The sequence below is a fragment of the Lacerta agilis genome, chromosome 13 (assembly GCF_009819535.1).
Source record: "Lacerta agilis isolate rLacAgi1 chromosome 13, rLacAgi1.pri, whole genome shotgun sequence".
In the NCBI taxonomy this organism is placed as follows: domain Eukaryota; kingdom Metazoa; phylum Chordata; class Lepidosauria; order Squamata; family Lacertidae; genus Lacerta; species Lacerta agilis.
The window spans coordinates 24,588,945-24,611,838 of NC_046324.1; the positions used below are offsets into that span (position 1 = coordinate 24,588,945).

A 22,894-nucleotide genomic window follows, 5' to 3' on the forward strand; every position below is an offset into this window, starting at 1 on the left:
TTGATGTTTTGGGCAGCCTTTAAGTTTGTGACCCAAGGATGTAGAACTTGCAGCTTTCCAGATCTTACTGAACTACAACTCCCACCAGTGCCAGAATTAGGGCAGTGTGGGCATTTTGTCCGAAAAAGGAGCTGAACCAAGGGGGCGCAAAGTAATAACATTTATACTGGTACCTACTGAAAGTTAAGTCTCAGTTAGACAGGGGATTGAGTTGCCACAACTGACATACTGCACTTGAGAGCATGAGCAGAACAAAAGTCCAGAAGGGACTGATGGGAAGTCCCTCAAAATCTGGAGGCCCACAGGTTCCCCACCCCAGTAGACACCCACTTAGTGCACTTGTAGCCTGATCTCATGCAGGTCTGCACAGAAATTAACTCCCACTGAGGTTATTAATTTTGCATGCTTACTTGGGACTAGGTCTCATTCATCACTATGGGATTTATTGAAAAAGGATGTACATTCCACGGAGCTTCAAATGCAGGAGCTCAATGAAGACTTGCTGTAGAATCAGCCAGTTCATTAATACTATTATTATAAATATTATTATTGAATGAAAGAGGACATTCTAGAATCGCTGCCTCTTGGCCCACTAACCTACCTCACAGGGTTGTTGTTGTGGGATTAAATGAGGAGGGGGAACCCCGTGGACACCACCTGGAGCTCCTTGGAGGAGGTGGGATAAAAAAAATGCCTCCAATAAACAAATAAACACAGCAGATAGGAAGCAAAAGGGCACGAGAATTTATTATAATCCGCTCCCATTTCTCAGCCTCTTTTTATTATTGTTGTTGTTCTTATTAGTTCTTTTGCGAATCGTCTTCCCCACAGAGAAGCTCCCTTCCCTTCCCATAATTATTATTTTAGGGGTGGGGGCCAAGAGGGTGCCCCAAAGCCAGAAGCGCGGAGGGAGAGAGCGGAGGGGGAGCGAGAAGCCAGGAGAGGCGAGCGAGAACCGGGAGGCGTTTTCCTTTAAGAGTTAAGAAACTTGAAACCTTGTTTGCGCAACCATCAGTGCAGCTCCGCGCCGCCAAAGTGTCTAGACTGGCACATGATGGGAGGGAGCCAATGACTCCAGCGCTCTCCTAGGGGGCCCTGCGTGTGTGTTTTAGAAGAACAAAAAAGAGAGAGAGGGAAGAAGTGGGGGGGACAGAGAGAGGGAGGGAGAGGCGACGAGGATCTCCGCTGCTCGGGAGGCAGATCTCGGCAGCCCCCCAAGTCCGGGGGGCGGAAGAAAGAGGAGGAGTGAAGTCGGGGGGCTCTACCCTGGGTGGACGCCTCTGCCCCCAGGAGCCTCGCCGGCCCTTCTGCAAGCACCGAGGGCTTCGCTTGGCGTGGATTTGCTGAGGCTCCTCCGGACCGCCGAGGAGGATTTGGGGCGCCTTTTCTCCCCGAGCGGCGGCGGCGACGGCGCTGCTTCTCGTGCGCCTACTGCAGTGCTGCTGCTGCTGTTCCTGCCGCCGCCGCCGCGTTTCTCTCGGGCTGGGATCTTGAGTACCGAGCCAAGCCATGCGCGGCGCCGCCAGCCTGCTCCTTGCCCCGGGGGGCGGCCAGCCTCTAACTTGGGAAGGTGTCGGGGCAACTTTTTAAAAGGCGCCCGAGCCAGACGCAAAGGAAGGACCGCGGCGTCGAGGGTTTGCAAGGGCGAAAAAGAAAAAGCCTGGGGGAGTTTTGTTTTGTGTTCTTGTGCGCTTGTTCGTGGAAGGGCTCCCTCCGCTTTCCTCGCGAGGAAGTTCCGACTTACTCGCAGGGAGGGGGGGTCGGCAAACCTTCCCCATCCCCTCCTGGCTCTCGGGGCTCCATGTAGGGCCGAGGGGGCGGGCTGTGGCGGATCCCCCGCTCGCCAGGACGCCGGCCTGCGGGGCTCCACTCTATGCCATTACTGCCTCCTTCCCCCATGTGGCTGCCCGGCCGGCGCTTCTGGGCGAGTGGCTGGGCCGGGCGGGCGAGGAGCCCCCGCGGTTGCTCCGGGCGCCGGCGCCGCTGCCGTCGTTGCTGGGTCTCCTTCATGCGGCCCTCGTTTGGGAGGATCTGACCCGGAGCCAGGAAAGGCCAGCAGCTCCGCGGCCGGGCGAAGCGTATGTTCAGGTCCAAACGGGCAGGGCTTGTGCGGCGACTTTGGAGAAGCCGGGTCCTCCCCGACAGAGAAGGCGTCGGAGGAGGGGGAGGAAGAGGAGATGGTGGCGGCGGCTCCACCCGCAGTAGCACCGGCAGCCTCGGGAAGAGCCATGAGCAAGGGGGCAGCGACGGCAGGAGCCCGGAGAAGCCCTCTGCGAGCGGCAGGCGAGCGGTGACCGGCGGAGGCGCCGTCGAGGAGCCGTGCGCTTTGGAGAGGTCCATGGCGCACGGCGAGGGCGACCCTCCGGCGCCCCCCGAGGTGGAAGAGGAGGCAGCGGCCGTAGCAGCAGCAGCAGCAGCGCGGGAGGACGCCGAGGATGGCGTCCCCGACGGCGGTCTCGAAAGGGACAGCCCGTGGTGGGCGCAGGAGAGCGACGGCATGACCGTCACCTGCTGTCTCTTCAAGGAGAGGGACGCCGACGCTGACGTCTCGCCCCGGCCCCGGGAGCTGCCAGCCCGGGAAGGGCGCTCCAGGCTCTCTCTGCTGGAGCAGGAGCTCAAAGCCGTCACGTACTCACTCCTGAAGCGCCTCAAGGAGCGCTCCCTCGACAGCCTCCTCGAAGCCGTCGAGTCCCGCGGCGGGATGCCCAGTGACTGTGTCCTTGTCTCCCGCGCCGAGGTGCGCCTGGGCGGTCAGGCGGCTCCTCCGCACCTCCTGCTGGGGAAGCTCTTCCGCTGGCCGGACCTCCAGCACCCGGCCGAGCTGAAGCCCCTGTGCGAGTGCGGCAGCTTCGGCCTCCCCGACGGCCCCACGGTGTGCTGCAACCCCTATCACTTCAGCAGGCTGTGCGGGCCAGGTTAGTAGCACCGTCGATTGCCCCGGGGCCACCTGGGGCGCGTGAGGGCTGGGCAGCTGGGATGTCCTGAGGCAGTTCAGGGAGGAGGACTGGAGTATTGGGGAAGAGCCAGGATGCACACCCCAGTTTGGGGAAGGTGCATCTTCATAAAGGACCTACAGATACACCCCCTCCCATTTGAAGTATTCAGTGTTGAAAACATGCACAGGCATCTTGGTGAAAATTATCTCACTTGGATCTCCTGATTGGTCCATCGAAGGCCCTTTGACCATGGTGGCTAAATAGGAGCGCCAATTTCTGAATTCAGTTGTTGGGGGCAAACGACATTAGGAGAATCTTATCACCTGTGTGGCTAAAATCAAGGGGTTTGCTGCATTATGGGATGCATAATGCTGACCTAGATCAGGGATGGGGGACCTGTGGCCCTTAGACACGGTTGGGGGTTCCCCATCTTTATTTTTTTTTTATAAGATTTTATTATTTTCCAATAGAAAAAGGAGAACAAAATACAAGAACAACACATAGCATAAACATCAATAACAACACAATAAACATTAAACATAATCAACAATAAACATAATCAACATTCAAAACAATAACAACAATAAAAACATAAAAATAAACATATACAAACCTTAACCATTATCTTTCTTTAAATATTTCTTGTTTCTAACTTCTCTGTTTGGGGGACTTCCCCCGTTCCCTCCACTGTCTTCAAAAAGCATATACTTCTTCAAGGTAGCTTTATATATTATTCAATTCACTTTTACCCAAATTTTAATATACTTAACTTTCTCTTAGTCAAATATCTCAATAGCTATGTATCTTATCTTAACGACCTATCTTAGCATATTTTGACACATACATCTTTCACATAACAACAATTCCTCTTACCATTCATATCTAACACATATCTACCAAAGCCGACATTCTGTTTAATTCTGCTCAGATATTCAGTTTAACTGATTTAACCAAATAGTCTTTGAATTTTTCCCACTCCTGCGACGCCTTCCCCTCCCTCTGGTCTCGGATTCTGACGGTCAGTTCAGCGAGTTCCATATATTCCATCATCTTCATCTGCCATTCCTCCACCGTTGGTATGGGGGTTCCCCATCTTTAGGTCAGATGAGTCTTTGGTCTGAACCAAGAGGGAATTATGTTTTCACAAGTGTAAAAGTTTGCCAGAAGTGGCATAAGCAACTTCCAGAATAGTTTGCCATAGGAGACATCTCAAAGGTGAGCAGATGTAGTTTGGCATGGATAACCAATTTGATGCCCTTCAGATGTACATAGGAAGCTCCCTTCTTCTGAGTTAGACCTGTGTCCATCTGCCTCAGTGTAGCCCATGTGGTCCCCTCCAGATGCTGGTGTACTACAACTCCCATCAGTTCCAGTGGCCAGGGATGATGAGAGCTGTTGTCCAACAACACCTGACTTCCAGGAGATGCCAGGGATTGGACCTGGAACCTTCTGCATGCAAAACAGGTGCTCAACCCCTGAGCTACAGCCCTTTCATAGGACTATGATTGTTGAACTACAACTCCCAGCCAGCATTGCCCACTGGCCATGGTCAGGGATGATTGGAGTTTGGGTCTGACAGCATCTGGAGGGCATTATGACGGCTGCCAGCTCAAACTGCCAGATGTAACGACTGTCCTGTGGAAGTTGGTGCACAACAATCTTTGTTAGTCTTGGAAGGTGTTGCGGAATTCTGGTGCCTTTGTATCTCTTTCTTGTCCTGTTTATTTGAGAGGCACTCAGCCTGCTTTGAAAACAAGTTTTCAGTGCCAGATCTCAGGCTAGGCATATATGACATGATGGGAACCTCCTTGGGGCAAGGACCTGAATTTGTGTGTGTGAGAAACTGCAAAGTGCCATGTCTAGCGATAATCTTGTATATGTAGCTAATCGTAGCAACATAGCAAACTGGTTCATCTAGCTCACTACTGTCTACACTAGCTGGCAGTGGTTCTCCATGATTTCAGGCCGGAGTCTTTTCCCCTGCCTTACCTGGAGGTTAAACATGGGACCTGCGTGCAAAGCAGATACTTTATCATTGAGCTGCAGCCCTTCCCTGCATATCTGAGCATGTGCAGAATGGATTCTGGGATTATGGTGCATCGTGTTGAAGTCATAGGGTGTGACCTCCAGGATGCCTAGAGCCACACAGTACCTCTGTTTATGTTTAACAACTTCTAGCCATTTCCTTCTTAAGCCAGGAATGTTGATCTGAGTTTATTTTGTCCACCGCATGAGTGGTTCAAGTTGCAGGCCACTTTGGGGATGATAGGTTTGGAATGGTGATGGTTTGCGCAAATGCATGGAACCAGAGACCTCTCCGCCTTGCCACCCTAGGACTGATTCACATGTGCACGTCCTGCACTTGAAAACTGTAGCACCCAAAGGTGACTTGCATCCGTGAAGGATGCATCACAGGGGCTTCCTGCTCCCCTCAGACCCAGGGCTTCCCATACCAAGTTGGTGGACATATCCCACGGCCACTCATCAAGACCTGGTTCACTTAGAAACCGCAGGCATCAGATAAAAAAACCTGCATGTGTGGATGCACCATCACAGTTCCAGGGGCCACCAAGAGAACTGTAAAATGTCATCAGAGGCTTGCAGAAGCCAGTGGGCATCTTCGGCTTCCAGTATTCCAGCTGAGGGTAATCCATTGTTGAGAAATCAAATGATGTACAGTACATGCTTATCTGAAGTGGTCCTTATTTATTGCACCACCTGTGGCAAGTGGTCATTTACTACCAGAGCAGAGCAGTTTCCAAGTTCTGTGTGGCCCAGATCTGTTGATGTTTAGTGCTCGGCCCTTGGAAGTTGAACTGATTTTCCTTTTCAGTGTTGACAGGGCTGTTGAGCAATTTTGACAGGCGTAGTGTGGAAAGCGCACTGGTTACAGTATTTTTGGTCCAACATAGTCCATGACGATTGGTCAAAGAATTTAAGCCAGAGACATCATGCTGTGCCCAGGCCTGTAATCCAGCTCTTGAGAGTGAGAGATAAAAACATAAGTATTAGCCCTGTTGGATCAGGCCAGAGGCCCATTTAACATAGCATCCTGCTCTCACATAGGCCAACCACATACCCATGGAAAGCCCACAAGCAGGACCTGAGAGCAACAGCATTCTCCCCATCTGTGATTCCAGCAACTGGCATACAGAGGCAAACTGTCTTTGACATTCACTGATAGCCTCAAACTCCATGACTTTGTCTCATCGTCTTTTAAAGCCATCCATGTTGGTGGCCAGCGTTACACTGTATATTGTTGAGTGCTTGAGAATATAGGAGGACAATCCTCTTCATCGATGCCAAACACGTTACTATGGGGAAAGGCCAGCTGAAGATGGAAACCTTGGTTTACAGTGCCAAGAACATTGTGCCCGCTCTGATCCTCCCCATTCATGTTGGAAGGAAACAAAGCATGATTCCTGAAGCTACACCTGAACTGTAAGAATATATGAAGAGCCTGCTGGATCAGGCCAATGGCCCATCTAGTCCAGCATCCTCCTCTCACAGGGATCGTAGTTTGTTTAGCTCAAGTAAACCATGACTGGTATGGTAAGAACAAACTTTGGTTTATCATTATGGTTTGCTTGGGGTACAACAAACCATGGTCCCAAGTTCTGCCATAACACTAAAGCCAGGGATTATGGTTGGTTCCTCCTGTTGTGAGTACCAAGGAGGGAAGAGGGTTAGGCTCAATGTGCATGGTAAGCCATGGTTTGAGGCAGCCTTCCAGATGTTTTCAACTACAGCTCCCACCATTCCTGACCATTGGCCATGCTAGCTGGACACACACACACACACACACACACACACACACACACACACACACACATATATATGCAGAGATGCTTTAAGGTCTACCAGCCAAAAAGCCCCGGAGCAAAGCAAAACTGGCAACAGAGCACCTTTGCTCATATTTCAATTCCTCCCTCTTTTGGAATAGACCGTAGCTTAAATTAGGGAAAGCACTCAGGGTCTATTTATATACACAGGGATCTCTTATATAGTATTATACACACACGGACACACATTTGGCACATTCTTGTTTTCTTAAATTAAAATACTGCTTTGCTTTACTTTACGCATGTCTAAAACCAGGTGTGTTGGACAGCAGGTGGTAAAACACAGGTCTTTATTGAATAGCACCCTAGTGTAGTGTTTGTTCTGTGCTCTGTCTGCCTCAAGGGTTTGCTGAAGACTGATGTCAAGCATCGTCCAAGTGAGGGCTGTTTCACACATGCATGTGCATCCCTTGACTTCTCTGATTCATGCATCTTTGCTGTGCATTTGCTGACTCCGGCAGATTTCGTGTGAAGCCTTGTATCCTGAGTAGATGAAAATGTCCCTGGGTCGCTCATTCACATGCGCACGCACAGAACACCTGATTCTTGGCCCACTTAGAAAGCTGCATCATCTCTCTGGATCAAAGGCTGCACTGGAAACCTGTTTGCTGAGTTTAAACTTTATATGTTGCTTATAGTTATTTCATGTATGAAATGCATATCTTGCCACTCAGTGGCCGTATTCAAAGTTGCAAATGAAATCAGCATAGGTTATCCGATTGCAAGGGAGACTTAGTTCTCACAAGCAGCTGATGAGCTTGGTAAGAGTTGTCCCTCCTCAGATTGCAGGGTGGGGCTTGCATGATTGAAAAAAAAAATCCTTGCCCACAAAAAAACCCCTAGATGTCAGGGGAAAGAGTTCCCGTCTTGGCTTCCTTTATATCTCCAGGGAGTCTGTTTTGTTTTGTTTTGTTTTGTTTTGTTTTGTTTTGTTTTGAAAATTGCTGCCTTATACTGGGTCAGGCCATTGGTCCATCTAGTTCAGTATTGTTTACACTGACTGGCAGCAGCTTTTCATGGTTCAGGCTAGGGACATTTCCTGCCCTACCTAGAGAGATTGAACCTAGGACCTTCTGTATGTAAACAAAATGCAAGGATCATGTATGGCAAACCTCCACTCTAAAGTGGTGCAATTCAGGTCTGCCTCCTTTTTGCAAAAACTGGGACAAAGTTAATTTCACAAAGGGTAAGAATAGCTCAATAAATGTATGGTGAAAATTGCCTGTCTACTTCTTCATGGTTGTATTAGGGTTGAGGGCTCTCCTGGACCCTTCCCTGTGTGACAAGAGGTAATGTTGGTCACGGTAATGTTGGTCACAGTGATATTTGACCTGGGGGAAGCAGGGCGTTTTCCTCCCCTCTCCAGATCGCCGTCACCCCAATCAATGCTCCACTCATCTAAACAAGGAATTGTGACCTGACATAGGGAAGCTATCAGACACATTAGTCCACCAAGCTCTATATTGTCTGCACTGATTGGCAGCAATGGCTCTCCAGGGTTTAAGGAAGGGTTCTGTCCCAGTCCTAACTGGAGATGCTGTTGGGGATTGAACCTGCAACTTTCTGCATGCAAAGCAGATGCTGTGCCAAACAGCTGATGGGAATCCTGTTCAGCCCCCCCCCCCAAAAAAATCTGGCTACAGACATTTCCCTGGTATGGTCCTCTACAAACTTTCAAGCTGGTGTAACTAATGAGTTCAGTCTCCATTCAGATCCCTCCTGCTATGAATTCTGCACCTTGCCTAAGTTCTTCTCTTGTCAGCCTCAGAACTGTAAAATGCAAATGGAGGCCTATCCTACAGGGTTGTCGTGAGGATTATAACATGGGAATGGATGGAGCTCCATAGAATATTTGTGCTGAGTGTTTATGATTATTATTTTCAGAGTGTTCAGGACTAGAAACATGGATGCTGAATTCTGCATCCAGATCCAAATTCCACGCCTTTTCTGTGCTTGTGTGGGAACCATGAAGCCCCAGGTGTGGGAACCCTCTTGCCACTAATGCAGAACGAGTGCAAGTGGGGTGTTGGAATAGGACCTGGGAGACCAGGGTTCACATTCCCTTTCACCTGTGAAGCTCACTGGGTGACCTTGAGCCAGTCTCTATCTGTCAGTGTAACCTGCCTCGCAGGGTTGTTGTGAGGACGACTGCGAGAACCATGTATATCACCGTGAGCTCCTTTGAGGAAGGATGGGATGTAAATGTACGGTAATAATAGTAATAGAAAATGTGGAGAATCAGCTAGACAAAACGTGGTATTAATTTCCTTCAAGGCGGGTGACAGTAACCCATTCTTTTGCTTTGGGGGCTGTGAGGTGTAATGGAATTTTCTGTAGGGGAAAACGTCTTTTGTGTCTGGCTGCCCATTTCAGCCTTTCCCAACCGGGTGCCCTCCAGATGTTTTGAACTATGGTTCCCATCATCCTCAGCAAGCTGTTCCGGCTCAAGGGGCTGCTGGGATATGTATTCCCAAGACATTGGGAGGGCAGCAAGTTGGGGGGAGGCTGATTTAGGCTCAAAAGGCAGCATAGAAGCAAAGCTTTTCGGCAGCTTTTGACCCTACTGTCATTTATGAGAGGATAGTCAAGGAAACGGGCTGTCCGTACCTTAGTGGCTGAGTGCTAGCTTAGCAGGCTGGAAGTCCCAGGTTTAGTCCTCGCTATCTCCAGGTAGGACTGGGAAAGGCCCACATTTGAAACCCTGGTGATTCCCTGCCAGTCAGAGTACACAGTACTGAGCTAGACAGATCAGTGGTCTGACTGGTTTGAGGCAGTTTCCTATGCCCGTATTCTTACCTGCACCCCAGGGTGGGTTCCTGGGTGTGCTAGATGAAGCAGGCTGTGGTCACCCTCACCTTTGCACAGCTCTCCCAGCTTCCTTAGTGGAAGTCTTGAGGCATCAAGAGAGTGCAGATTTCCCCACCACTTAACACCAGCAACACCTGTTGATCCCAGCAGAGCACATCAATGGATGGTGTGCTCCAGGCAGCAAGGGGTTAACGTTTTGCATCAGCGGCTGCAATTTGAGGTGGGGTTGGGGGGGGGAAAGAGAGGCTGGCTTCCCTTGGCTGGCCCCCTTCACTCCCTGTGGCCATGGGGTCTATAGGATGCCAGGAGGGTGAAGTAAGAGTAGGCAGCCCTTGTACTCCCTGTAACTTAATACAGAGTAATGCAAATGAGATTTCTCTCTTCATCCCCAAACACCATCTTCTGCGCACTCTTGCTGTGTGTTTTTGAAAAGGGCCGTGTTAGACAAAGTTTGGCAGGATGGTGCCTTCTACAACCTGATGTCCCCCCAGATGTTTTGAAGTACAATTCCCATCAGTGTTGTTGTTGGTTTTAACATCCGGGATCCTTTCTCCCCCCTTCTGTTGCCATTGGACCAAATTCACACACACACACACACACACCCCCCAAGGCTGAGCATCGCCTCCATTTCTGCTTTCATCACAGGAATAGTTAGTGTTCACCAAAGCAAGTGGGAAGAAGAAGATCCAAGATTCTCCCTTATCTCATTCTTTTGCTCTGACAGCAGGCGCTAGAAATGTAGAAATCAAGAATGGCAAAAGCAAACAAACAGCTTGGTGGCACGAACAATAATAATAGATCCATTTTGTTTGAGTTTGATTCCCAAGGGGGCTTCCATGAACACGTGTTAAACTGAGCAGGCTTTGGCTTGTTTCCCCAAGACAGCCCTAAGTAAATGTGCACAGGAGTAAGAGCCACCACACAAGGAAGTATGTAGCGGGCTCCTTTTCTTTAGAAAGGCAAATTTTGCCTTGCCTGTTTTTGCATTTTTTGTTTTCAGTGGCAACCTGTCCACAAAATTACTGCCCTTTCGGCAATGCTGAAGGAGACTTAACCTTTTTGGAGGGGATGCATAGAAAATCACTGGTTTTCTTCAGGCAAAAGAAAATGGGAGTTAAAGAGAAACGCATGAACACACAAATCTCTTTTTCTTTTGGCCTGGCATTATCCCCTTTCAACCGAGATCAGTTTCAAGTTGTTCTTAAAAAGCACCCCCTTCCTTCCCCCCTCCCTCCCTTCTTTTCCTTAGCAGGTTCCCCCCTCTTGCTATTTAGGTGAAGAAGTGGTGATAATATGCAGTTTGCATTTTGCTGGCGCCAGCCTGACTGGCAATTTATCTGACTGCCTCTCTTAAAGCTGCAGTGCCCCTTTTCCTAACTTCTGGGGTTGTTTTTTATTATTGCAAGTTGGGTTTTTTCCATTTTTTAAAAAAGTAGCAAAACCAGCCTTCCTGTTGTAACTCCTTAAGAGAAGGAAAAACCAGCTCTACAAACCTGAATTTTCTGTTGCCCTAACTATAGAATTCAGTTCACGTGCAAATTAAATTGTCTAAGAAACTTGACTTGGACACAGGATCCTAGGTCTTGTTCTTTGGTTGACAGGAGTCTCTTTCTGTGTGTGCTTTTTCTCTCTCTAATTCTGTTCTGTGTTGCTGCAAGGGGAATCCTTGGGATATTAAAAGTTTTGCTAATGATCTCCTTTTTTTGGCAAGTCAGCTTTCCTTAATTCTCTTTGTTTTGCAATCCCCATTCCTCGTGAATTCACTTTGGATCTTTCCTACAGGGAGTGATGGAATTTCTTTCTCTCGAATATTCTCTCGAATATCACTGGAATACGGAATACCGTGTTCTTTGTAACAAATGCGCACTGACTTTGTGTCGAGGGTTTTGGATGGAAGCAGCCTTTGTTGAACACCTCCCAAGAAAGAGAACCCCCCCCCCAAATGCAGCTTTTAAAAAAACGTGACAGTGTTGTTCTGGATTCTTCCGCAGCAGTGTCAAAACACTACAGATGACTTTCTTGACTCCTAGAGAAACCCCATAATTTGTCACCCTTTGGATCTTGGAACAGGGTGTTTTCAGGCACCTCTGAAAACTATAGTTCCCAGGTTTCCTTTGGGCTGGTAGGATGAGTTGAAATTGAAATAAACTAGCTGAAAACTTTTCTTTTGAAAATTTGAAGTGTTGATGCCCTTCCATAGTTTGGTTCCCTCAGCTTGCAGTCTTGTTTGGAGCACCAACGTTGAGAGTTAGTTGCCCTGAAATTTCAAGTAAACACTCAGTTCTCATTGGTACACTGATGAGGGCAAAAATGGGTTTTCAGTATCGCAATATATCACCAGCTAAACATCAAGATATATCAATATATCACGATATCTGAAATGAGAAGAAACTGCGCAGAGGCGAACAGGACAATATCCTGGCAACTGCTACTACTTTTTGTGCTGCCGCCATGAGGCCTTGCAGGCTGCCACTGCTACTGCCACTAGCTCCCGTTGCTGCCACAAGGACTCGCAGGCCACCACTTGTGCTGCCACGCCTTGTAGGTTGCCACTGCTGCTGCTGATACGTTCCGTGGTCATGGCAAGCTCTTTCTGCCACTGCTGCTTCTGCATAGCTGTCAACCTTTCCCCTTTTTTATGGGAAATTCCCTTATTATAGCATTGGGAAACAGCAGGGAGGGTTGACAGCTATGCGCTTCTGCCGCCTAGGCCTGCTGGCAGTCTCAGATTATTTGTATTCACTATGACTCATTGCCGTACTTTCGATTGTCCTGTATACCACCATTTGGTAAAAGTAAAGGTAAAGGGACCCCTGACCATTAGGTCCAGTCGTGTCCGACTCTGGGGTTGTGGCGCTCATCTCGCGTTACTGGCCAAGGGAGCCGGCTTACAGCTTCCGGGTCATGTGGCCAGCATGACAAAGCCGCTTCTGGTGAACCAGAGCAGCACACGGAAATGCCGTTTACCTTCCCGCCGGAGCAGTACCTATTTATCTACTTGCACTTTTGACGTGCTTTCGAACTGCTAGGTGGGCAGGAGCTGGGACCGAGCAACGGGAGCTCACCCCATAGCGGGGATTCAAACCACCGACCTTCTGATCAGCAAGCCCTAGGTTCTGTGGTTAAGCCATAGTATTCACTATGACTCATCGCCATACTTTCAATTGTCCTGTACACCACCATTTGGTAGCCAAGCCCAAAACCAAATGTCCTGTTGGGATGCATTTTGGCATGCCTGCTGATGAAACCGAGTGTTTGATGATTGGTAATATTGTCATTTATCCGTTTTAGACCCCTAAGTAGTAGCAGTTGCCAGGACATTGTCCTGTTTGCCTCTGTATAGTTCTATCCTTATTTCAGACATTGTGGTAGATAGCAACATTTAGCAGGTGATATTGTGAGGTTTAGCTCCTGATAACATTGCAGTGTTTAGCTGGTGAGTTATCACAATGTTGAAAACAAGCTATCACTTAGCCCAGGCATCCCCAACCTGCGGCCCTCCAGGTGTTTTGGCCTACAACTCCCATGATCCTTAGCTAACAGGACCAGTGGTCAGGGATGATGGGAATTGTAGTCCAAAACATCTGGAGGGCCGAAGGCTGGGGATGCCTGACCTAGCCCTTACAAATATCGTGATTCACGATATATTGCCAGCTCAAACATTACAAAACAATTATCACGATGTGAAATTCAAACCGGGGTTTTGGACGATATATCGGCCAGCCCTAATGAGGAAGTTCTGGAACTTGAAAAAGCAGTGATGCCTATTCCCAAGCAAACAGGCGTTTTGTGCCTTTTTAGGAGCAGGAGTTTGCTTGGGACTACAGCAGAGTAAATTGGATTAAGAACTGCAGCCAGTGGCCTCTTTAAGACCCATTTCTAGTTCATTGTGGTGCATGAAAGCACTTCTCCCCATTTTATAGCATACACCCAGCACCTTGAGGGGTAATGTGTTACTAAATAACTATACTTTGTGGTGTGCTTATGAATGCTTTGTCTTAGGTCAGCAAACTTTTTCAGCAGGGTGCCGGTCCAATGTCCCTCAGACCTTGTGAGGGGCTGGACTATATTTTTTGGGGGGTGAAATGAACAAATTCCTATGCCCCACAAACAACCCAGAGATGCATTTTAAATAAAAGGACACATTCTACTCATGTAAAAACACGCAGGTTCCTGGACCATCAGTGGGCCGGATTTAGAAGGCGATTGGGCCGGATGCGGCCCCCGGGCCTTGGTTTTGCCTACCCATGGTTTTAGGAGTGAGTAATGGTGCCCAGTGTCTCTATAAAAACAAGGAGAGAGATATTCCACCATAAGTTCAGCCAAATGGTTCCTTCCTTGGTGTGGGGGCAAATGCTTCTGTAACCTAAACTTGCAGGGGTTGTTAATCAGTGTCTTCCTTCCTTTTCAGAATCTCCACCCCCTCCTTACTCCCGGCTGTCTCCAAATGACGAGCGAAAGCCACTGGGTAAGTATATCTCTTTTTTTTCTGCACATTGCTGGAATTGTGGACTTGTGTGTCTTGTTGTTATTTCACACGAAATGGTCAAAAGCTGCTGCAGGCCAAGCCCATCTCATTCATTTCTTTTAAATCCTGCTTTCCGCCATTTAGGCCTCACCAAGCGTGGCTTGCAGCAAAAAAGAAAATAGACGATTGACAAAAATCCCAAACACAAATGAAACTCCCCAAATTTAAAATCTCAGAAACAAAAAAGAGCGTCAGAATGTTTTGGAACATCAGGGAAGCGTTTGTGGTGCAAAGGCCTCCTGAAATGAAATTGTTCTAACCAGGCTTTTGAAACTCAGCAGGGAATGTGCCTGTCTGACATTCCAGTGGGAGGAAGTTCCACAGGGTTGCACCCTGAAGGCACGATGACTTGTTGGCATGAGTTGTGCTGCTGGGCCATGGAGGACCACAGTGCTTCCCTAGAAGATCCCAGGAACGCTCTTGGGGATGTACAGGGACAGAGATTCTTCAGGGCTTCAGAGAGCATTCTTAGCCCTGCTTTGAGATTCTGGAGATTGAAATTGAGTGGGACCTTCTGCATGCAAAGCAGATGTTCTGCTACTGAGCTAATGCCCCCCCCCCTTGAAAGCTGTCTTTATAATCTTTGGTGACCACATTTTTCACTGACGGCACCTGAGCTATTGGCACCTGTACGGTAGGCAGAAAGTCCAGCAGTTGCAGGCGGGTTGGCTTTTGTCTGTCTGCCACCCGCAGATCAGTGCAGCAGCAGGGGAATCGTAGAATTGTAGAGTTGGAAGGGACCCTGAGGGTCATCTAGTCCAACCCCTAGCAATGCAGGAATCTTTTGCCCAACATAGAGCTCAAACCCACGTCTCTGAGATTAATAGCGTCTCGTACTCTGCCGACTAAGGGAAAACTGAATCTGTTAAAAGAATCTGGCCACAGCAAAGGTGACAAACCTCCCTTAAACACAGCAATGTGAGGTACTTCGGATTTCATTTCTCTCCTTGTTCCCCCTTCCCCCAAATCAAGGAAAGGAAAAATGGTCAAAGAAGCTGGGAACTTGGGGGGGGGGGGTGACCTACTTTAAAAGCTGGTGAAATCCAAAAGGAGTGGCCTTCCAAAGTATATATTGCCGCTGAGGAATTCAAGCCCAGACCTCAGTGGATGGAGTGCCTGATTCTGCCTCTGGCTTTTTGGGGTTGGGAGGCTGGTCAGTTAGGTGGGAATGCAAAGTCAAGAATCACGAATTTGGATCGTGTGCAGCGCACCCCACACCCCTTGCAAATAAGCAGTCACCAAATGCAGTGGTATAGTGGTACATTTTAAAGTTCAGGGCTCTTCACAAGAACCCTCCTAAGAACATAACAAGGAAAATGTATATTTGACCAATATAGACTCCTTTTTAAAAACAAAACAGAACAGAACAACTGCTTCTTTTAAAGGTTTGTTTCATAATACGCATCATGGAATGCAATAACAAAAGCAATAGAACTATAACAGTGCACCTCTATTGCTCAAAGGAAGTATGAGAGCCGGTGTGGTGTAGTGGTTAGAGTATTGGGCTGGGATCTGGCAGACCAGAGTTCAAATCCCCACTTGGCCATGAAGCTCATTGGGATACCTTGGACCAGTCACTGCCTCTCAGCCTAACCTGCCTCACAGGGTTGTTGTGGGGATTAAATAGAGATGGAGGAGAACTAGCTCAGTTGTTTGGAGCGTGTTGCTGATAATGCCAAGTTTGTGGGTTCTATCCCCATATGGGCCACCTGCATATTCCTGCACTGGAGGTGTCATAATTTCTTCATGCCTTCCCCAACCTGGTGCCCTCCAGGTGCTGACTATGGCTGATGGGAGTTGTAGTTCACCAGACGCAGTGCACCAAATTGAGTTGCATTCCCTAGACAGAGAACTTTGAGTGACACAACGCAAAGTGAAGCTTTGCTTTTCAAGCTGGTTTTGACTGAAAAGAAAAGGGGTGGGGGGGAGGGAGACTCACACGCCGAGTTGATCTTGGAGCAAACATTTAGAGCACCTTTTTAATTAAAGGGGTGCAAGTGAAGTTGGGGTGGGTGGAGGAGAGAGGGAGAAAGATCAACAAAGACTTTTAACTTGTTAAAACAAAGTTTCCTTGGTTTCAGCAAGGGAGGAAGGAAGGGAGGAAGGAAACAAGAATAAACAGCTTCAAGAATTTTAATAGTGATAATTAAGTATAGTAACGATGAATTGTTTGGAGGCTTAGTGTAACCTTATCCGCGGCGCTCCCAAGTTCCTACTTGTTTGATTTGATCCACTCAACCTTGGGTTATTTTTGAGGGCAGTTTCGATGTTTCAGGAAAGGGAAGGGGAGCAATGAATGGCGCTCGGATCTGCAAGGACGCGAAACAAAGGGAAATTGGGCTAGTGTGAAGTTTGGTGAGGGGCCACCTTATCTCAAGAGGCCTTGCAAGCAGAAGATCCCAGGTTCAGTCTCTTGCGTAGCTAGATTTTTAGTTGATGAAAAAGTTTATGGTCACCAACTTGGATGCCTTTTAGACAAATTCATGGAGAATATAAGAACATAAGAGGCCTGCTGGATCAGGCTAATGGCCCATTTAGTACAGCATTCTGTTCTCACAGTGGCCAACCACAGCACATAGTTAAGCTATGGAACTCTCTTCCGCAGGAGGCTGTGGTGGCAAACCAACTTGAATGGCTTGAAAAGGGGATTGGACATATTCATGGAGGGGAAGGCTATCAGTAGCTACTAGCTATGATGGCTATTTTCTGCCTTTACAGTAATGCTTCCAAATGCTGGCAGGGGTGGCGACTTGAATAAACTATTTGGGGGGGGGAGGTGCCAGGTAAGCCCTGCCCCGCATAATTGATCACAAGACGCAGCACACACCCCCATTTGAATGTCAATGCCCATCAACTGGAGGAGGGCAGCCCCCTCAAATATTTTATGGGGAGGGCTGAAGGGACCTCGGCGCCTAGGGGTTGGCTCCTATGGTTGCTGGAAACCACAGGAGGGGTCCTTGTGCTCAGGTCCTGCTTGTGCATTTCCCATCAGGGCTTCTCTCTGTACTTCTCCATCATCTCAGTTCAAGGGCAAAAGAACGGATTGTGGTGCTGTGCTGCTGAGGGGCGTGGCCTGGGAGAGGAGGTGTGGCCTAGGGAGAGTTCTGAGGACCAATGAGAGAGGCCTGTGGGGCCTCATTTGCCCCTAAGTTTCCCAACTCCTGCCATATCCCATTCCAGCGTGCTTAACTAGTCTGCCTTTCACCTGTGTTGTCTTCTGGGAGAATTGAGCCGGCTTCCTTGATCCAGCAAGCCATCCTATCAAGTGCTCTCAATAACTCCCCTCTAACTCCATGCTTCCCAGTTGCTGTTGCCATTTTCCACTTGTCCCTTAACCCCTCTGTCACCTTTCCCGCTTGGGGACTGATTTCTCTGGAGCAAATAGGTCATCCCTCTCCTCCTTCCAGCCCCGGCCTGGGTGAGGAACCTTCTCCATTTTTGCTCCAGGTGGGTTGTGTAACCAATAGTGGGATTTGCTTGCTTGTATGGCTTCACCAAGAGGGCAACATGTACATTGACCCCTAGAAAGGGCATGGCAGGACTTTAAAGAGTGATAAGGATTTGGTTTTTAAATGAAAGCTTTTTTGTGTGCCAGCGTATTTTGTGTTTTGAGTGAGCAGCAACTTCGGTTTCAGATATCTTTGCAAATAAGATGCCTGTCTTCAAGGAAATAACCCATGTCTTTTCTCTTACTTTCGCTTCTAGATCTTTCAGATTCCACATTGTCGTACACTGAAACAGAGGCTACAAACTCGCCCAATGTCACCCCTGGAGAATTTTCAGGTTAGCAGATTTTTCAGTGTGTTGAAATCAAGGGACTCTTTGGGGCAACTTTGTCAGACTCAGTGTTAGAAACTGACTCTCTCTTGGGAAATATAATCCAGGAAGTTGAAATGCTCATTTGAATATGGGAAACAAAGGGGTGATGGTCGTGCATATCAAAGGGACCTTTCCCAGGACTTCGTAGCCACAGAATTTTATCCAAGATATTTGGTAATGGTTTTGCTTGCCATGGAATAGAAAGAGAAAATTAAGGAAAAAGCAGTGTGGGAGGCTCCATGAATTGCAGTTATTGGGGGGGGGCACGCTCAGGATCTCTTAATATGGGTTTGAACCCCAACACTAAACCTCTGGCCCCAGGGCTCCCTATGGGATGTTGTGGCACTTAAAATGGTTTAAAAGCAGTTTACTCTTGCAGTGTAGGCCAGTGTCCGTGAACTTGTGGCCCTCCAGGTGTTGCTGGACCATTTGCATTATTCATGACCATTGGCCATCCTATAGAATCACAGAATTGTAGAGTTGGAAGGGATCCCAAAGTTCATCTAGTCTGACCCTCTGCAGTGCAGAAATCTCAATTAGATATACATGACAGATGGTCATCCAGCCTCTGTATAAAAACCTCCAAGGAGGTCTTCCTCCTTCCACTGCCTTCCAAGAGAGTCTGTTCCACTGTCGAACAGTTCTTAGTGTCAGAAAGGTTTTCCTGATGTTTAGAGAATCTCCTTTATTGTAACTTGAAGACATTGGTTTGGATCCTAGCCTTTGGAGCAGGAGAAAACAAGCTTGCTCCATTCTCCATGTGACAGCCCTTCAGATATTTGAAGACTACTATTGTTACCTCCCTCAGTCTACTCATTTGCAGGCTAAACATGCCCAACTCCCTCAACGGTTCCTCATAAGGTTTAGTTTCCAGACCCTTGATCATCTTGGTCACCCACCTCTAAACACGTTCCAGATTGTCCATATCCTTTTAAAATTGTAGTGTCCAGAACTGGACTCAGTACTCCCAAGTGAAGTCTGACCAAGGCAGACCAGAGCCAGGACTACGACTTTCCTTGATCTGGACACTATGCATCTGTTGATGCTGCCCAGAATAGCATTAGCTCTTTCCGCTGCTGCATCACACTGCTGACTCATGTTAAGCTTGTGGTCCACTAAGACCCCTAGATCCTATTTACATGTACTATTGGCAGTCCAGGTGCCCCCCTCTTATATTTGTGCAGCTGGTTCTAATAATATCTGGAAGGCCACAGAGTTGCTAGTATGGGTATTTACTGGGGGTGGGGCAGTTAATCTAGAGTTGAGAATCCTTTATCTACCCAGTTTTGTTTCATAATCGGTGCATGCCCTCTAAGTACCGGTATCTCTGCAAATGAAGCTTTGTGTGTATGTTTCCATTTATCTGGTTATCTGATTCTTCAAAAAATTTGTCATAAATATTGGGAATTAATCTTGGGGGCGAATTTTAAAGTGGAAATGATCTAGTTTCCCATGGAGCACGATGGAGTTCTGTGTTGCTGTAACAAAAAAATGTCCCTGCCATGAGAATTGCTGTTATATTTTCCTAATTTGGTGTCTGTTGGAAGTTTCTCTTGCACCATATTGCTGGCTTGGGGGAAAAGAAAAAAGAAAACGTGTGGTTGCTGGGACAGAATGTCTGCTCCATCCGGCAACCGGTTGTTCCCTTTGCAAATGATCTCTCCTGTTTTGCAGGACTTGGTTTGCCCAAGGGAAACTTTGATAATCAAGTTCTCCTCTTGTTATTTGTTGTGGAACTCCCAAGTTTCACGTTTTAATTAGTCCTGGCTACTGCTTTTGAAAATGTGCTTCATACAATGCCCATTCTTTCATTTTCCCATAGTTTTTTTGAGCCAACAGCAAGCCATAAACAAGTTTGCTAAGACCAGGAAGTACAGTATTTCTTTGTTGCCTTCCTAATGTGGTAGGTGGGAGTTTGCCTTCTTCCAGCCCGATGCCCTGCAGATGTTTTAGGCTACAACTCCTTGTATCCCTGACAATTGTCTGTGCTGGATAGGACTCATGGCAGCTGCAGGCCAAAGTATATGGAGGGCACCAAGACGAGGGAGCTTGATTTAGAGACCTGTTTGGAAAGAAGCAAAGGGAAATAGGATGGCCATGGTGGTATGGTTGTAATCAGACCAGATTGACAATTGGTAGAAAAGTGGGCTTTTTGGAAGAGTCCCATCATTTTTTCCCCTGAAGCTGTGATTTGTTTATTCAGGAATCCGCACATCCTGCTTTCTCTCAGGCAGGCAGAAAAAAGATGATAACCATGTCTGAGAGGTTGACAAATGGCAGTCCTTGTGGCCAGGTTTTACTCACTGGCCACTGATCTTCTCCTGGCTGCTGTGGCTTGTTGTTGTCAAATACCCAACTGGTTTAATTTTGGTTTGGTTTGGTTTAATGTTTGTGTTCTGCTTTTCCAACAACAAGTGTTGAGCTTGCTACAACCATGGTGGCATTAAAACAGCAACAAGCAGGGCAATCACTATGATACTAAACAGAGTAGCATGTAAGTAAAGCAAACAACAGCATCAAATTGGTCAAAGCAATTAACACAATTCAATGAACCCCATAGTTGGGGTTGAAAATTTCGACTTCTTCTCCATCTTCCTTTTGAAACATGCAAGGAATCTTGACCCGGGACAGTAGTGACTTGAAGATGCTTTGCGGGGGGGGGGGGGGTTGATGGTGGCAAATGTCCTCTCCTCAAATGCTGCTGGTGTTGTTGTGGCTGTTTCAGCTGTGTCCCCCTCAAGCTGTGGTTGAGTAACTGACATCTTGCTGCTCTTGAAGCACATTTGGCTAGCCTTGAGACTTCCAGCTGCTGCTTTGGATCATCGGCTCCCAAACTTTTTAGGGCAACCACCCCTTTGGTTCCCTGCACTACCCTATAAAAAAAGCTTTCAGAATAGTAGTTTGCACAATCCACTAAGGCAGATAACAACACAATGAAATGCAAAGCAGTAACAATTAATTGCACATTTATTCAAAGTCCAATTAACTATTTAGTTTGCTCAACTAGGCCAGCAAAATTAAAAACTTGATCCAATGCTATCAGCTTTTCAAAGTGGCGGTCATTTGCACCTCCAGAGCCCCCCTGCCCACTGGCGGAGGAACGGGGGGCGGGCGGTGGGAGCGCCCCGCCCCTGGCACCATCGGGGAGGGGGGTACCATTGCGGCCACCCCCTGGACACACACCGTGCACCCCCCACACCGTTCCGGGCGCCACACCCCTGCAGGCGATGCGCCACACCCCCCAGGATGCCCACCATGCCTGCGCGGGTGGCACACCACACCCCCTGGAACACGCGCCAGCCGCACCCCCAACTGCTCTCCGCCCCCCGGTGATGGAGCATGCAGCTTTGCCACTGCCCCTGCCACCTCCTTGACTCTTAGTGCCCTACTAGGTAATCCCTCCCTTTGGGGGGGGGTGCCACCCACTTTGGGAACCAATATGTTAGAGGAAAAGGTCTCAGCCATCCATCTTGTGGGGTGGAGCTGTCTTCCTGGCACCAGTGTCACCATTACTTACCCGAGCTAGGCAGGATGGCAATGAGTTAGGGGCTGTGTGTGTGTGCACCAGCTGGAGCACTGCATGAGTCCTGCCACAGCGGTACTGACCTCCTTGACCCCATCTAGGTCAGGAGCCCCATTGCCAGTGTCAGGAAAGTGTCTCTGCCCCACCACACCCACCTTGCTGCTGGCAGAGTTTGAGGCCTATTCTGGACAAGGAGAAAACCTGAAGATGGAACCAACTGAGACTTCATTTGCGCGGTTCCCTCATGATTCAACAGTATAGGATACGACAGACATCTTCAAATGCCCTAAAGGACTGTCATGTGGAAGATGGAGCAAGCTTGTTTTCCACTGCTACAGAGGGATTCAAATGACCAAAAAGGAGATTCTGAATAAACTTTGGGAGAACTTTCTGGAGGGTAAGAGCTGTTCGACAGTGGAACAGACTCCGGGACAAAATGGTGGCTGCTCCTTCATTGGAAGTTTTAAAGTAGAGGTTGAATAGTAATCTGTTAGGGATTCTTTAGCTGCGATTCCTGCACTGCAGGGGGTTGGACTAGATGACCCTGACTATGATTCTGTAAGGAAACAACCCAGGAAATCCAGGGTTTTCCTCTGCCCTCTTTGTCCTCTTGGTGCTAAATCTGAGAGCGGGGAGGAAGTGTTGGGAGAGCATGGACAAATTTGATTCTGACATGCAGGAATTTGAGATATTTCTCCAGCCCCACAACCCAGGAAGGAGAGCTGGCATTTGGATCGGGGATTGGCCTATATTGGCTTGTGACTCAGATGTGGAACTTCAGTAAATATAGCTTCTGACCACCGGGCCAAAGGCTCGCATATGAATTTTCAGCATGAAAACTTGGGCGCTTTCAGTTCTAAAATAATGTCTTGGAACGATCTGTTTCCACATGCAGCCCCCTCTTTAAATAAACCGCAGATGAAAACACACAATAGCTGTGAGCTTCCAGGGGGAAGGTGGCGGATTAGATTCTGTGGTATCTGAGCCCTGCGTTGTTGACGGGAGAAGAAAGCGGGTTTAAACTTTTCTTTGGGAACAAAATAACGATCACTTTGTGACCAAGATTGTAGTGTAACTGGATATTCCCATCTCCTACCGTGGAATTTCAAGTGGCGCAACTCTTCATAAGAGTGTAATGTGGGCTATTTATCTTTTCCCCAGTCGGGAGGATTACATATATATAGGATAAGAGACGAGCTGAAGTTAACCCTGAGCGTGCCGTACTTGAGCAACGTCAGTGGAGTTCAGTCTCTCTGGCAGGAGTGGCTGGCCTGGTGTGGCCCCATGTTTGCCCCTTTAAGAACTTGGGATACAAGCCCTGCGGGATCAGGCTAGTGGCCCATCTAGTCCAGCATCCTGTTCTCACAGTGGCTGACCAGAAGCCCGAAAAGGAAGCCCACAGGCAGGATCTGAGCCCAAGATCCCTCTCCCCTCCCGG

At 48.2% G+C, this 22,894-nt stretch overlaps 1 protein-coding gene across 1 annotated transcript in view; it reads left to right on the top strand.

The window, feature by feature from the left end:
• The first annotated feature begins 2,051 nt into the window (after positions 1 to 2,051).
• Positions 2,052 to 22,894, top strand: part of SMAD6 (SMAD family member 6) — a 55,953-nt gene continuing 35,110 nt past the window's right edge. The window contains exons 1-3 of the mRNA XM_033166684.1: positions 2,052 to 2,915; positions 13,998 to 14,054; positions 17,820 to 17,897. Coding sequence (XP_033022575.1) covers positions 2,081 to 2,915; positions 13,998 to 14,054; positions 17,820 to 17,897 — 970 coding nt within the window. The 5' untranslated portion in view covers positions 2,052 to 2,080. The remainder of the gene's footprint in view (positions 2,916 to 13,997; positions 14,055 to 17,819; positions 17,898 to 22,894) is intronic.